General features: G+C 36.8%; 1 protein-coding gene across 1 annotated transcript in view; it reads right to left on the reverse strand.

Moving 5' to 3' along the window:
* Nucleotides 1–16,124, reverse strand: part of LOC108734052 (sushi, von Willebrand factor type A, EGF and pentraxin domain-containing protein 1) — a 47,120-nt gene that overhangs the window by 11,308 nt on the left and 19,688 nt on the right. The window contains exons 4-7 of the mRNA XM_025981072.1: nucleotides 12,504–12,725; nucleotides 11,945–12,178; nucleotides 11,631–11,878; nucleotides 4,209–4,357 (exon numbers count right to left, since the gene is read on the reverse strand). Coding sequence (XP_025836857.1) covers nucleotides 4,209–4,357; nucleotides 11,631–11,878; nucleotides 11,945–12,178; nucleotides 12,504–12,725 — 853 coding nt within the window. The remainder of the gene's footprint in view (nucleotides 1–4,208; nucleotides 4,358–11,630; nucleotides 11,879–11,944; nucleotides 12,179–12,503; nucleotides 12,726–16,124) is intronic.

A 16,124-nucleotide genomic window follows, 5' to 3' on the forward strand; every position in this document is an offset into this window, starting at 1 on the left:
TTATGCTTGTAAATGGGGGCAAACAAGAAGTTATGCGCCATCATTAAAAGTTTTAGGACGAAAACGAAGACATACCTATACGTGCACTCAGGCGAATTATAGCGGAAACGGAACTTTTTAGTAAAGACAAGCTACACAACGACATGTACCGAGGATGTACGGTAAGGTGGTCTATTTTTCTTTATTATTTTTGTCATAGATTCTTAGATTAAAACGAAATGTAAAAATAAGGACAGTCGGCGCTCAATTGACATTTCATAGCTATAAGAGATTAAAAAACAATAAACGAAACATTTAAAATCTATAAGAATTATTTAGCTATGTTAATCGTTTGCCTCATCATTATAACTCAATTCAAAAATATAAAAACTTCAAACAAATGACAGAGTATCGCCATCTATTACTATTTACGACTAACTTTAGTACTTCATATTGCACTTGCATTGGTTTGCATACCTCTCACGTAAATGTATAAGGTTAGTCATCGCTTGAAACTGGCAGGTAGATATATTATGAAATACTACAGTTAGCGTTAAATATCGACAGATGGCAATTAACTACCGCTGACATGGTATTAAATAACTTACCTGTATGAAACAACTTCGGTTTAGGCAATGATCTATCGAAGCCACCTGTTATGTGCTGATGGGAACCAAAAACCTTAAAATCTCGACTTTACTGACCACAAAAGCTTAATGTTATTTATTTACATAAAGCCTTTTTGTTTCTTTTACTGCCTAATTGAAGTATACTTAACTATTCTGTCTTATACCCAAAAACAATTCATTCGACTAGTTCCATAATATTTAAAGATATTCACTTAAAAGCAATTAGATAATTACATTTTCCTTNCTACACAACGACATGTACCGAGGATGTACGGTAAGGTGGTCTATTTTTCTTTATTATTTTTGTCATAGATTCTTAGATTAAAACGAAATGTAAAAATAAGGACAGTCGGCGCTCAATTGACATTTCATAGCTATAAGAGATTAAAAAACAATAAACGAAACATTTAAAATCTATAAGAATTATTTAGCTATGTTAATCGTTTGCCTCATCATTATAACTCAATTCAAAAATATAAAAACTTCAAACAAATGACAGAGTATCGCCATCTATTACTATTTACGACTAACTTTAGTACTTCATATTGCACTTGCATTGGTTTGCATACCTCTCACGTAAATGTATAAGGTTAGTCATCGCTTGAAACTGGCAGGTAGATATATTATGAAATACTACAGTTAGCGTTAAATATCGACAGATGGCAATTAACTACCGCTGACATGGTATTAAATAACTTACCTGTATGAAACAACTTCGGTTTAGGCAATGATCTATCGAAGCCACCTGTTATGTGCTGATGGGAACCAAAAACCTTAAAATCTCGACTTTACTGACCACAAAAGCTTAATGTTATTTATTTACATAAAGCCTTTTTGTTTCTTTTACTGCCTAATTGAAGTATACTTAACTATTCTGTCTTATACCCAAAAACAATTCATTCGACTAGTTCCATAATATTTAAAGATATTCACTTAAAAGCAATTAGATAATTACATTTTCCTTCAAGTCACTACAATACGAAACATCCTGTACATGTCGAGGGCCATCAACATTAACTGAAAAATTAATAGCCGCAGTTAAAAATTGAGAAAGGCAAATTTTATTACGGGCACCGCCGAAATTTATTCGACGATAATAATTTAAAAGCAGTAAACGGGAAGACCGCCGTAAATTTCGTTTCGAAACTTTTATTTCGTCTACTGGGCGACTTCCTGGCAGCAATCTAATATTTCCTGCTGTTTAATGTCGAAAAAGGGAAACAGTAAAGTAATTTTTAACGGTTACCGGACCGGGAGGCGCAGCGTGACGATTCGTCTCACGAAACGGCGCCGCAGGACGCGCTCCTGCCGTAACTCTCGGTCGACACGACAGCCACAACTCAATCAACAATTCGAATGACACTAATAGAGGGCCCGGGGATACTAGGGAATCCAATCCCTTAAAAGGGGATTTCGCACCATTTGTGTAATTTGAAGAAAAATTGGCGCCATACATATATTCCCTAAACCTCTGTTGAAAAGCATATTTGTGTAGTGAATTATTTGAGAATTTGTGATACTTTTGCAACTTTGACAGAGGCCGAAAAATTATTGGATTTTTTGAACTATAATGAGTTTCTATTCAAGATTGATTGATTTGTATAAGGATAAAGTTCGTCTCTAACTAGCCCTTAATGCCTGAGAAGGTGTCCCATCAAATTATCTTGTCTATTTCTTATTGGTTAAAGCCCTTATTTGTTCTCCTACTCTTTCTAATAGCTCCTCATTTCTAACCTTTTTTATCCACGATATCCTCATTATTCGCCTGTAACTCCACATTTCAAACGCTTCTAATCTGTTCTCTTCTGTCGCGTCCAGCATCCACGCTTACAGTTTCGTGCTCCAGACGTACACCTTTAACAATCTTTTTAAAATTTCTGAATTAACAGTTCGCGAAATAGTATGGGTGAGCGCGGCGGAAAAGAAAAGGTTAGAAGCGTTCGAAATGTGGCGTTACCGGCGAATGATGAGGATACCGTGGATAGAGAAGGTTGGAAATGAACAGATATTAGAAAGAATAGAAGAACAGAGGACACTATGGAAGTCAATTAGAAATAAGCGAAATAGGTTGATAGGACACCTTCTCAGGCATGAGACCTATTAAAGGCAGAAACGGGATAGAAAGGTACATTAAGAGGGATAGAGGTAGACCTAGATTAGATTACTGTTCGCAAATAGTTAAGGATGTGGGTTGTTCTATTTTTAGGGAAATGGGAAGATCAGCTCGGAGATGCGTGTCCAAAGAGTCCTAGGACTGACAACCTTATGATGATAAACAGTTCGCGACCATAGGTGTGACTTCTATTTGTTAAAAATACTCGACCTTCCACTATCCTTTCTTTTATATCTCTTCCTAGATACCGAAAATCAGCGACTTCTTCTATTTTTTCGTTTCCTATCTTTACATTTACTCATTTCCACGCATACCGATATTCCTAAGTTGATAAAAATTATTTGTGTTTATGATTAATATCTCATATTCCGGTTTCTACGTGACCAATTTTATTTTATGTTTCATCAAGAATTACATCGTTTCGTTCTGGCGTGTCAAAGGAAGCTTCACTTCAAACCCTGACGGTTGTAAAGTTTAAAGGGACATTTACGAGAATTCCAATGCATTTCTCTAAGTAAAACAGCATTAAGGACACCCATATAATTTACACGAATACACCTACAAAACGTTTCGTTCATGTGCGTGACCATTAACCGTTCCGCGTCAGTTCTTTAATCGTGGGTATAATTCGTGGCTACTGTTCGTAAAAAAAAAGCCACTGGCTTTCTATTAAAGACGCGCGGTAAAAAAGAGAAAGATCTTTCGAGAGAAGAGCAACATCAGTCGCGCGATGCCGATGACGGCAAAAGACAGAGTTCCGGCTTATCGCTGACGATGATAGACCGAGCGATGCAAGTTGCGACCGGTGCGGCGGTGCGTCGCGTTGTCGTTTTCACAGGCGCGGTAATAAACGTGTCTTCATTTTATTCAAATTTCGTCTCACTTACGCCGCCCGGTGACGTGACAAAGAGCACTCGATCGTTCATTATGCAGACTAGCGAACGACATAAACAAAAGTCAGCGCGAATTTATTTCGGCAAATAAGTTTTCCGCAATACAAACATCCCGCTGGCAGCCGCGTCCGTCGATGAAATTTACAACGTCACGTTTTCAATTTTTTATTTTATTTTTTCATCCTGACCGATTTCACGTACGGCTCACGCCAGCTGCGCAAAACAATCACCGTTAGCAACATAATATATGAAGCTTCAATGATAGGTATTCTTTTCTGATCGAGAACCTGTCATTTTCTGAATTTAAAAAGAAGATTTTCCATTCAATGGCATTTAAGTAACGCACCTTCCTTTTACGATTACATATTCTTCCACATGCTCAAAATTTAACTTATAAATTCACTTTATTTTAACTTAACACAACCGATCTTCATTTTGAATGTTTCACACCTTATTAATAGGCATCAAAACTTCTTCATATATATCGAATGTATGACCGCATCAATGGAGAAATATTGTAGGTAGATGTAAAAGTTGGATTTAGAATAAACTATCAAGCTAATAAGAAAAAATAATAAATAAAATGTCACTTACAAAGACCCCTGTCTAGTAACGTGTGCTCCTTCTGGTGAATTTCTCGCTCTTCTTTGAGCCAGAAAAGGCCAGTGAGGTCTATGGAGTCTGTTCGATGTCAAACTAGGCCTTTGATCACGAATGGCTTCTTCATAACTAGGTAAAGCTGGCTGCAACAATGGAAAATAAATATATAGAAAAAATACCATGAGTTAGCTCATTTAATATTATAATTTTCTGTATTACTTCTACCATAAATGTAGATGTTGATTCAGGCAAAAATAGTTTATGTGGAAAAATAGGACAAACTAGTTTGTACTAAGTCAAACTTGTTCACTCTATCGATTTTGTATATATTAGCTTGACCTAAACAAAATTAGAAAGAAAAGTAACTGTTTGCAGATCCGAATGTTCACTGCTTTCGAGAAAAACGTATCTGAATGTATCAACGAGAAAAATACGACAACGCAACGCCGCATTCAATTAGCATTATTTGTCATGTGCACTAGGTTAGTGTATCATTGTATAAAAATTGTTGTCATTATTGTGAGCCACGCCATTGTTTTTTCTTAAAGCCAGTGGCTGATTCATTATTAGTATGATATCGAGAATTGCCGATATAAGGAGCCATTCAGAAGGGAAGAGGGAAGGGTGGAAATCGGAAAACAGCAGATATATTACTAGAGCTACCAAATAGCTAAGACATTTTTATTTCTTAATTTCATAGAAGACAAGACAAGAATTTTAAAGGAACAGTTGCTGCATCCTTATTATTCGCAGCTACTACAAACTGCTATGAGTGGATTTGTATCAGTTATTTCGACAAAAAAGTACTTCAGGCGTCAATTTCTTTCATAGGGTGTTGTAATACATCCCTAGTGCTCCGGATCTAACTCCGTCGTAGTTTAGAACTTCTTTGTATGGGGTTGTATGAAACAGCGCGTGTATCAAAGGCCAGTGCACAATGTTAAGATGTGCAGGACGCTGAGATGATCGCTGCAAATGAAATTCGCTAAATGCTTGACGTTTTTGCGCAAATGAGAAATAATTCTGGTAGACGTCTTCTAATATCGAACAAATTTTATAATGTTTGAAAGGGTGTATTTACTGGTGATCCGAACTCGCCGGTAGGTAAGCGGTAAGTTGTTGTCTATGTTTACTTTCGGTGTTGGATAACTGACATTGCTTAGCTGCTCAGTCCTTATCGCAATTTGCTGTACTAAAAGATTCAGTTGTACTACATCATGGTTAGCAAATCACGTGCAGGGTCGGCTTGTGATTTTTGTTCGTTCAACATAAAAAAAAATAGCGACAAAGATGTAAAGTCTATTTTCAGTAAGCAGTATTAATATTTACTAACTTACTTAATTATAATTACTACTATTACTACTGAAAATAACGAAATAACGATATACGCTTCGAAAACACCTTCGAATCTTCTTTAAAAAGCTACCTGACTGTAAGAAGTGGAAGAATAAAAAGAAATTTACAGTTTGTACATTCATTAGCGACGGTTCTATGAGAACGTTTTACAATCTTTAAACATTATTCCTACTTAAAAGCGTTGGTTGCAGTACGACCGTCGGCATTTTCGGCGAGATCAAAGAGCGCGCACGCGCGAAAACGCGCCGGGGGCGTAATTTAATTGCCGTACGCGCACGCAACGTTCCCCAATCATAAAGCAATCAGCCGTCGTCGGTCGATCGGTCGTCTACTAGTCGGCTCGCCGAAAACGCACTCGCAATCCGTATTCGCGGTTTAAATTTATCTTTTCGTGATTAACAGCAGCAGCAACGCGGGGCTACCGTCTCGTCTGTGTGCAGCAGCTCCTGTTGCCGTTGCCGGATGCGCGCGTGAGCGGCCCCGCTTGCGCAATTAACCGAACAATAACAGTAAATGAGCGAAATTCAATTAAAGCGGGCACCGTTCACAATAAATTGCAATTAGCAGTCGGTTAGCAATGCCGATGAAATGGGAGACGCGAGGGCGGCGGAAAAGGAAGACAACGACTACGATCCGCTGCTGCTACTGCTGCTGCTTCGTCCACGGATATGTGGATAGGTATATGCATCTGTTTGGTCGCGCGCGCGTGATCGCGGAACGCACAACAAACGTCGGATTTATTGGCGAAGATAAGGGCGAAATTATAAGAGACGCGAGGCCCTCGGAATCCGCGACGACCAAGACCGTCTACTAAGAGATTGAAAAAGAAAAACGCAAAATCACCCGCTCTGCCGATAGCGGCAACGTCAAATCACGACCTCCGGAAATACTTGCTTCGCTCATTAAGATGATAACTGATAAACTCTATTAAATTGAAAATAATCGTTTCCTTTATCGTTGTTTTAAATACGCCCCTGGAGCAGGGACACTTACACTCAATCGGCGATTAATACGATTGGCCAAGCAACCACAATTCGCGGTAATTGTGCGTTAAGCCATTAATATGGATACAATAAAAAACGGAACATATAAGGATGTATAAATGGACATGCATCAGAAAAAAGAAACAACAAAAAACATAACGTATATGAGTTCCTCATTGATCAATGTTTGACGAGATGACAAGGTTCGATAGATTCTTGAGATGCACCGACATTTCCTTCAAATTACATTTACAAAGAATTGAAGAAACTGTGTTAATAATAAGAAGAACATTTAATATAAGATTAGCTGTGCGTCATCATCAACATATTCTTTATAAGATGTCAAATATGATACGAGCTACACTCGCGAATTGTGGGTTATTATGACCGTTTTCACTGCAGTCAAGTCGAATGAACTAATCCTTTATTTACAACAAACACCTTTTCTGGAAAATGAAATTAATTTAATGGAAGAGAATGTTACACTATCTGACCTGTTGTTGAACCGTAATAATCATCACTATTTTCATAGAATTAAATTGATTATTTTATAAACCTTGTTCCGGGGTTGAAGGTTAAAGGACACTTGTAACATTATTAAATGTAATTGGGAGCATGAACAATTTCGAGATATAAAGTCAAATTGAGCAGACATTTTAGAGCACCTACCGACACCTATTTATTCCCCACAAAAAGTAGCAAAATGGATAGATGTTTTTCAAGATTGAATATTACAGGCAGTTTACATCAAAATTCTCGAAATAACCGTACAATAAAATCATATTTTAAATTTAGGCACATACTTGTTGAGATAATTTACCATTTAATTGAGTAATTATAAAAAAGAAAACGAAATGAGTGCTGGGACACATAGTAGAAGTGAAACTTCAACGGACAAGCGGAGAAACGAATCCCAACAAAAGTTTTACTTCAAGTTTTACGGGCAGATTGTTAATGTAGGTACTTGTCCAATTTGAAAACGTGCCCGTAAAACTTCAAGTAAAAATTTTGTCCGGTTTTCAAATTGGACAAGTACATTAACAATCTGCCCGTAAAACTTGAAGTAAAAATTTTGTTGCGATTCATTTTTCCACTTGTCCGTTGCCTTTAATTTTCCACTTGTCACACTTCTACTGTGTGTCCCAGCACACATTTCGTTTTCACAGGTTTACTGCAAATTATGATTTAGTTTTTACACAGACCGCAAATAGAGGCAACGATGCCCAACCACGTGGAGAGCAGAGGTAAGAAGACAACAGCTGAGCACAGCACACGCCGCAGAGACTAGCGGACCCCCACTCTTCACGCGGCTGCGTATTATATCCATCTATTTAATACAGCCGTTGCCTTTTCTCCGCCACCGCCAGTCTGTCTCTCCTCCGCCGCTGCCGCCTCTCACCACACGATATAGCGTCTACCCCCCTTCACGCGGCCCTAACGCTTTTTCGTGACAGAAGAAATCGTAATACCTCGTCTATATAGAAGTTTCACTTCAAAAATTGTTCTACATCGACATCAGCCTGCCTAATCGCTTCAATTTCATCTTTAGAGCAGACACTGTAACATAGTTTTGCGTATACTATTTCGATAATGATAGTGCATCAGTTTGTAACATAGAACTACTTAAAAGAAAAACAATCTGAATTATGATACGTAAATATCTATGCAAGGATGTGCTTTTTGTATTTTAACTGAGGTCTATATTCAGGACAAGTTTCGTTTTACATTCACAAATACGCAAAACGTGAGTGTATTAACGAAAACCGTCTATTAAATACGAAGCGCGAGGGCGTCGTGGGAAAGTCCCGAAAGCGAAGGTACCAATAATAAATTTTGCCCCGACGATGACTATGAGGTGGTGTAAGTCACAATTGGGGCGATGGCGACGGCGGACTTTAATATGGCACCGTCGCGTCGCGCCGCGTGTGGCCCGTTTCCCATTGTGCTAAAACTCTAATATGTTGTCCACGAAAACGTGTCCCACACATTAAGCTCGTGCGCTTAATTAGTTTCGCCAGAAAATTAACAACTGCGCGAGGAAATTCAACCTGAACAGTTATCTATACTTATCGTTAAATAGATCGTTTACCCGACAACTATAGACAATGAAAAATATCAATACATATACGAAATATTCCTATCCTCTACGGATTACCTCAAATTAATGAGGAAAAATTGTTGCTGCTGTCACGTCCTCGCCGGGAATCGAACCCGGGCCTCTAATTTTACACACTAGTTCTCTACCACTAAGCTGCGAAAGGTAACAGCAGCAACAACGACAATACCTACACTTAAGGTATAATGTTAGGCTGGTCAAGTCGACTTTCGACTATTTTATTAATAGATACATATTTTTGATACAAAAATTTTATGTATTTCGGAGACGCCGCTGTTAGTATAATGGAAATGATGAGTTAATGATCGTGCAGTTCAATCTCTTCCGAATTTTCTGGCCGAGTGCGTTATTATTACAATGAAATTTCCTGAAAAGATCACGGCGCGATGGAGGTCGTGACCGATGGCGGCGGTCGGCGCTTTTGCTCCGAAGCGATAGCAAGTGAACGAGCACCCTTTCGAAAATACGATACGAATGAATGATCGTAAGTGGACACGTTACAATCGACCATATGTATAAGAATAAGTATTTGAAGAAGAGGGTCATCGTTCGAGTGGTGATTAACAATGCAAAAAATTATCGATACATACGTGAACAGGAATCATTGTTTTATAATTATAAATAAAACAAGAAAGAATTGCAACGGTAACCTCTTTTTTATATCCTTCATATAGTACACATATATATAAACAAACGTTAGGTGAATTCAGAAGCGTCATTATAGTCAAAACAAATTTTTAAGAAAATTACAAAACTAATTTTAGAACCTTTATGCCATGCTAAAGCGCGTCTACTGTACAAACCTGCTACTTACAGGCGGACGACTAAAAAGAGGAAATATTTTTAACTTTCAACACTAACAATATAAATCAACGATCCAAATACCATTCCTGCCTTTGTATAATTAACATGATTTATTAGCAAATTAGGTTGGATTATTAATTAGATTATCTTTTCTGGTTTACAGAATGTTGCGTGTTTGTATGAAACTAATGACTTCAAAACTAATCGCTGATAAAACGTTTGAAGGTCTAGAAGCAGATCGTGAATCAAGAATGTGGATAGAAATTACGGTGGCTCAATTCAACTATTTTTGATTCACTTTTTATTAATTGCTCTAAGAAGCAATTAGTTATGTCCATAAAATATTAACTTTCATCACAACAGTGCGTTTATTTTTCTTTAATGGCACAGGTACACCATTCCTCTGGCTTACAAAACGACACATTTTATTGTCTATAAAATTATTTGTTGTTGAAGATCAATACGTACGTATATGTTTGACAATAACGACCCTATGTCAGTGTCAATAGCACGAACTCATTCAAAATGTCAAGGACACGTCTGTTGCTTTAGCCTGTTGGTGTAGTTGAGCTTTGTTTTGGAGCATCAATGATATTAATATCACTTTAGAGTATTGACAGGCAGAAAGGTCAATAAGACGTCTGTCAGACTAGAACAGTGACAAATGGAATGCCATCCTGCAATATTGGCAGGCAGCAAGATGCTACTTCATCCTCACTAGCTCAATTCTATACATGAAGAATCAATACCTTCCATATTACTTAGAGCAATAGTATACGTCATTGAGGCGTCAAACCGGTAGTGAGGTCTTAATTTTAGAGCGAACACACATGTACGTCATATTAGCGCACGAGGGATTCCTAATGCGCAAAACGACAGTAGCCTCCGATATTTCACTTTAGAGCAAAGAGAGCGCTTTGCTTAACATTTCCGAATACCAATCGCTAAATTATTCTTGTAGAGCAGCGGGTATGTCATTTTAGAGCAGTAGCCCTGAATTATTTACATAACAAAACAATTAACACTCACAATTATATCATAATTATAACACAGCAAAACACTTAAATACTGTAGCACTTTTCTTTATTAGACAACGCAAACAAAAACATTCCTGAAGAGCACGAAACCAACAACTACGTATGTCATTTAAGAGCAGCAATAACTAATTACTTACCTTAAAACAGACGTAGAATAAAAACCGTATAATTTTATAAGGTCAGAAGGAACTAAGGCATACTTTAGCATCGTAACATCCTTCTTTTATCAAAAAAAAATACTAAAGCAGCAATCATGTATACCATAGTAGAGCGCAAATTAATAGTGAATCCCAAAATATTAGTAGGATACAAATTAAGTAAAAAACACAAATTATATAATTATAAGTATATACAATAAGGGTTGAACCTAGTGAAAACCTAATCGCGTATAATATTCACTTTTATAAAACATTAAAAGAAACACATTTTCGTGGAACGCAAGTAATGATTTATAAAACGACGATGCAAAAAAAAAACAATTCTGTGGATTTATGAAACCACAATGCAAGTGAAACTTTTCGGATTTTAGGCATTTAACTGTAAATTTTCGGAAAATTGTAGGGTATTAAAATTAAAATCGCTTTCTTAATCTTATCTTAATGATTAGAAGATGAGAATGACAAACGGGACATCTATAGTAGACAAGATATCTAACTATAAATTTTAGTTCCAATCTGCGTATGAGAGTATGGAATACATAATAAATAAAGTCATTCAGATTATAGAAGCATATTAAAAACTGAGAACAATGTTTATTTAAATCATTGAATCATTTTGAACTTCAGTTATTCCATTAATAATTTTATCTTCGCTTTGAGTTTCACAGTCTATAAATGTAACTGTCATGCACTTGCACGAATGAGTGAGAATATAAATGCTACATGGTTAGCTCATGCGAGCCATGGGCGCCGCCATATTGGCCTTGGCTGCTCTGCCGAGCGCGTTTCAGTTTTACCCCTACTTTGCGGCCGGCTGTAATGCGACATGCGATAGATGGACGAAAAATTATGAGGCGATGTAATAAAAGTTTCACTTTAAAAATTTAATGTCTATAAATTAAAATCATAAAGAAAAACTCGAGAAATATGCCACAGACAGAATATAATTTTCAAAAACTTACTTGACTTCCATTCTGTACACCGTCGGCGTAGGCAATCAAAGCTAGCCGATCTGGATGATTAAGTAATGAGACATGGTCAGATGTTTCCGTGGTCCTGGGCATCGGAACTGGAGGCGGAATCGTCACAGGTCTTGACAAAGGTTTCCGTCGACTACAAATTACTGCCAAACAAGCGATGAACAGCAATACAAGGATACCAGCACCAGTTACCATCGATATAACTGTTGAACCAGCATTGCCCATTTGAACTGCAACAATGAAAAAAAAAAAGGCATTTCATAAGCAGAACATGTAACAAAAAACATTAGACTCACTTAAGTATTTCAAACTCTTTTTGCAAACTGGGGGAGTTGAAGGGGACCAGCAACCGTCATTTGAGCACTCAGCAACACTGTTTCCTTCCGGTTCATAACCTGGCCAGCATTGATACGCTATGCGCGCATGTATGGGGTAATGTGAAATTTTATCGGGTTCAGCAAAGAAATTGTTAATGTACCATATATGGGCATGAGGGACGACTGGTGGGGGCAAACAGTCCTTGGCAGGAACTGAAACAAAAAGTGTGTATGTTAACGGAAATGTATGAAATCCGTCGTTGTATACAATTCCTAGGAAATGTATATAATTCCTAAAATCGTCCGGAAATGTGTGAAATAAATTATATTAGACACATTTCCTAGGAAATCTATATATCCTAAATAGGCAATAATTCAGCAGAAAATGTACCAATATCCACTGATGACGTCATTGTATGGTTAGGAAGATGCGATACGTATACGCGGAAGGAGAAAATTTCTACTTCTGCCTCATCGAAAAGTAATGACCTGATGTTCTTAAAATATGGTAGCTAATTAATAATACTGTAATGCTTACCACAAGTAGGTAAATCCCCGAGCCATCGTCCATTGACACAGCGAATTTTGGTGGATAATGAGCAAGGTGTTTTATTATTTCTATATTTGGGAATACAACGGACTTCCATTTCGGTACCCGCAATTGCCATTTCACTGTTATGAAAGCCACTAATAATAGTTGTAATTGTGTGTGGTATCAATGGGGCTGGTTGACAGGAATCTTCATCAGAAATATTCCGATCTGTAAAGAAAATCTATCTTTAATAGATAAAAGGAAACCAGATTTCTTCAACAAATGACATGTATTTTAGCCCAATTGGCGGCAAACTAGTGAGCTATATGTTCAGTCACATAATAGCTTAGAACGACATTGTTAAAGTTAAATGACAACGACAGTCCAGGAGTTGTTTTACTCGAGGCTGTGAGGAAGGAAATTTAATAGAGTATAAAACCGAAAAGTGTAACGTCACACGTCACAGCGTCACGCGCCACATTTGACCTCTGGTGGATATGTTCAAGAGGAGTTATATTAACAGGTTTCAGAAGCTAACCTGTTAGTAGCAACCGATAATCCTAAAATTGTCATTTCGAGATATTGCTCGCCCCTTTTTTTACTACTACTTGCTACTTTGTGCTTTATCCTTCGCATCCATCAATAGCAAAATTGCAAAAACCGCCATTATAACAATCAATAGTAAAGAATTAACGAGCGTTTTTCCTGTTACGTCTATTTATTTTACAAACTGCTATAGTTCAACGAAATGGTTACACAATAAAATCTAAATTCATATCATTTTTTCTTAATAATTAAAAATAGGAACAAATTAGTCTTGTCATATTAAAAGTTGGATCATGTCCGGCCTTACTTTATCTAAAGCATCAGTTTACCGATACAAAAGATCGCGTTAGTTATTATCATTATATTAATTAATTAAATGCGGAAATCGATCATGGCAGGTTGCCATGGCCAGGCGAAGAGCAGGCGACGCGTGATGGTAATCTTTAGGATCTTTTATCGTGAGAAAATATTTGGGATCGAAACGCGACCAGTGAACTCAGAAATAAAAGATGGGACGCCTTTGCATATAAAAATCGTTAAGTCATGCAAAATGCGCTAATTTAATAAAATAAAGATCATGATCATCAAAAGGTCACCAATCCGAAGATTCATTGGAGGCAGGCATCCCCTGAGTCAATCCTCTCATTCTCCTAAATTCAGAACATCTCCGACAATCCCTAATTATTTGTAAAAGTGATCTATTCTAGGTCTTCCTCTGCTCCATCTCACCCCTATTGTTCTTTTACTATGTCTGTAACTCATGTTTCAGAAGCTGGTCTAAGATCATTTTCCTTTTTTTCCTTACTGACCTCCATTGCACTTTTGCTATCCTACTCTTTCTAATACCTCCTCATCCCTAATATTTCCTATCGATATTAAACACTCCACATCGTCAATGCTTCATACCCTTTTCCACCATGCCTACTGTCCACATTTCACTCCAAGCATACGTCTATAATAATATTTTTCAAATTGCTACAATAATAGTAAAAAAAATAAATCAATTTTTATTTCAACATGAATTTCGATGCACAATGATAAATACTACTGTTATTTTCTAGATAATTATTATTTCGAAAATAGCACCATAAGTCATGGAATAATACAAATTTAATTAAAACTAGAAAACCATCACGTTGGATTATCTGATTTCTTAACTGAATGACGCTGACTCTGATGTTTGGATCTAGGAATCCCTAGTGGGCTAATTAAACCTCTAAAATTAACATAACTGTTTAAAGTTCTTGAAATAATATAGAATTCAATAAGTTTAAACTTTTGGATCAAAATTGCCCTAGTGACTTATCTACATGTACCTCTGGATTAGTAAATAAAGCGTTCAGCAAGGCTGTTAGAAAGTCACCGTAAACAATCAGCAATGGCAAAATGTAGCTGTAACGTTTTCTGTTGCGTTTTTAAGTTCAGTGGGTGCGACGCACAATGCCTTCATCTAAAACTTGCATCTACACGTCCTGGTTTTGTATTAATTAAGAAACAAACACGATCAACCGATTAGATATCCGTCTTTTAAACAAGGGCACAAAAAACCGATCTCACACACATACATACACGCACAACGTACGCGTGTATCTACTTATTTATAATGTGACCAAGATTAAAATTGAACCTAAATTGTTACACGATTCCTTGACATGATCGTTAAGCTTTTTCCCACACAAGGCACACATTTAGATCCTACGGGTGCAAATTAACAAAATTCGCAAAAAAAATAAAACTAATATAATGTGTTTCAGAAAATACTACAAATGGAGCAGTAAGCGCCATCTGTAGCCCGATGCTACATTTTAGGATTACGTATGCTCCAACAAGGTCCACTTGTGTGGATATCTACTTGCTGAAAACGAATCCCGGTGTAGCCAACCTCAACGTGATAGGCACGNTAATGGAGACTATTTTATTTCTATTATTTATATCTCGTATTTAAATAAAAATAAATTTCAAAAAAAGGAAAGTGAAAAGTTGTTCCACCTTTATACTGTGAAAAATGACAACTGATATAAATACATAAAACAAAAAGTTAAAAGAACTCGGGTGCATATTTCGTGTTGCTTTTTTGCAGAGGAATTCACAAATGATTCACCAGTTTAATAGTCCAATTTTATGGCGTTAAAGCATAGCGTTAATTACGGCGTGTCAGTCAAAAGTTGAGGCACGTTAAATACGATCTCAAAAAGTAGAGAAGGCATAGTTGAGCACCGACTTTCGGAGATTCAATTACACACGACTTTTGACACTAATTGGACAAGGCCCGACAAAGATGATACGGTCGGTGTTCTTTATTGTAAAGAAATAAATTAGTGCCTAATATTATGGTCTACATATATCTGAAATTAAATAAATTCTTCTCCAACAAGAGGTAAAGAAATTCATTAATTTTCTTTAAACGACACATTGCTATTCTGGCTTAATTAGTCATCTCTTAACTTCATTAAATTATAATGTTTTAACATATTAGGAATATGCCGAAAGTACTATCAACAACAGACCTTTGATACCGAACATATTGTTTTTTATATCATTTTATTGCAAATTTTTAAATTGAAAGAAAAATTAATTGCATTAATATGATGTTTAATAAAAAAAAGCTTTTCTCGTAAAGTATGCATACTTGCAATTAAGCTCCCAAAATTCGCTTTTACAGCACTCAGAGTATGCATTACAAATTACGGTTCGGTCGCGCGGGTTGTCTAACAAATCAAGTAACTTTCAAAATAAATGGCGCAAATTGTAATAAGGATATTTAAAAAGAATTATGTGAAAATATGAATCCATTTCTAATGAAAAAAAGATGCAAGCCAACCAACTATTTACGTAAATAGGAAAAATTAAAATTAAAAAGTACTTTTTACCAGTTATACGTAAGTATTGTATACTTCGCTTGGATGGAATTTAACGCGCCGAACATGACCGAGCAGAGCGCGAAAATTCCCGAACGCAGTTTCGGTTTCGGTCGTAGTTTCGACAGGTTTGCCGCCGAAACCGAAACTAAACCGAAACTCGTTTTTTTGCCGAAACTCGACCGAAACCGAAACCGAAACCGAACTTTCGGTCGGACACTAT

This window comes from Agrilus planipennis, unplaced genomic scaffold, assembly GCF_000699045.2.
Source record: "Agrilus planipennis isolate EAB-ADULT unplaced genomic scaffold, Apla_2.0 scaffold1, whole genome shotgun sequence".
NCBI classification, from domain to species: Eukaryota; Metazoa; Arthropoda; class Insecta; order Coleoptera; family Buprestidae; genus Agrilus; species Agrilus planipennis.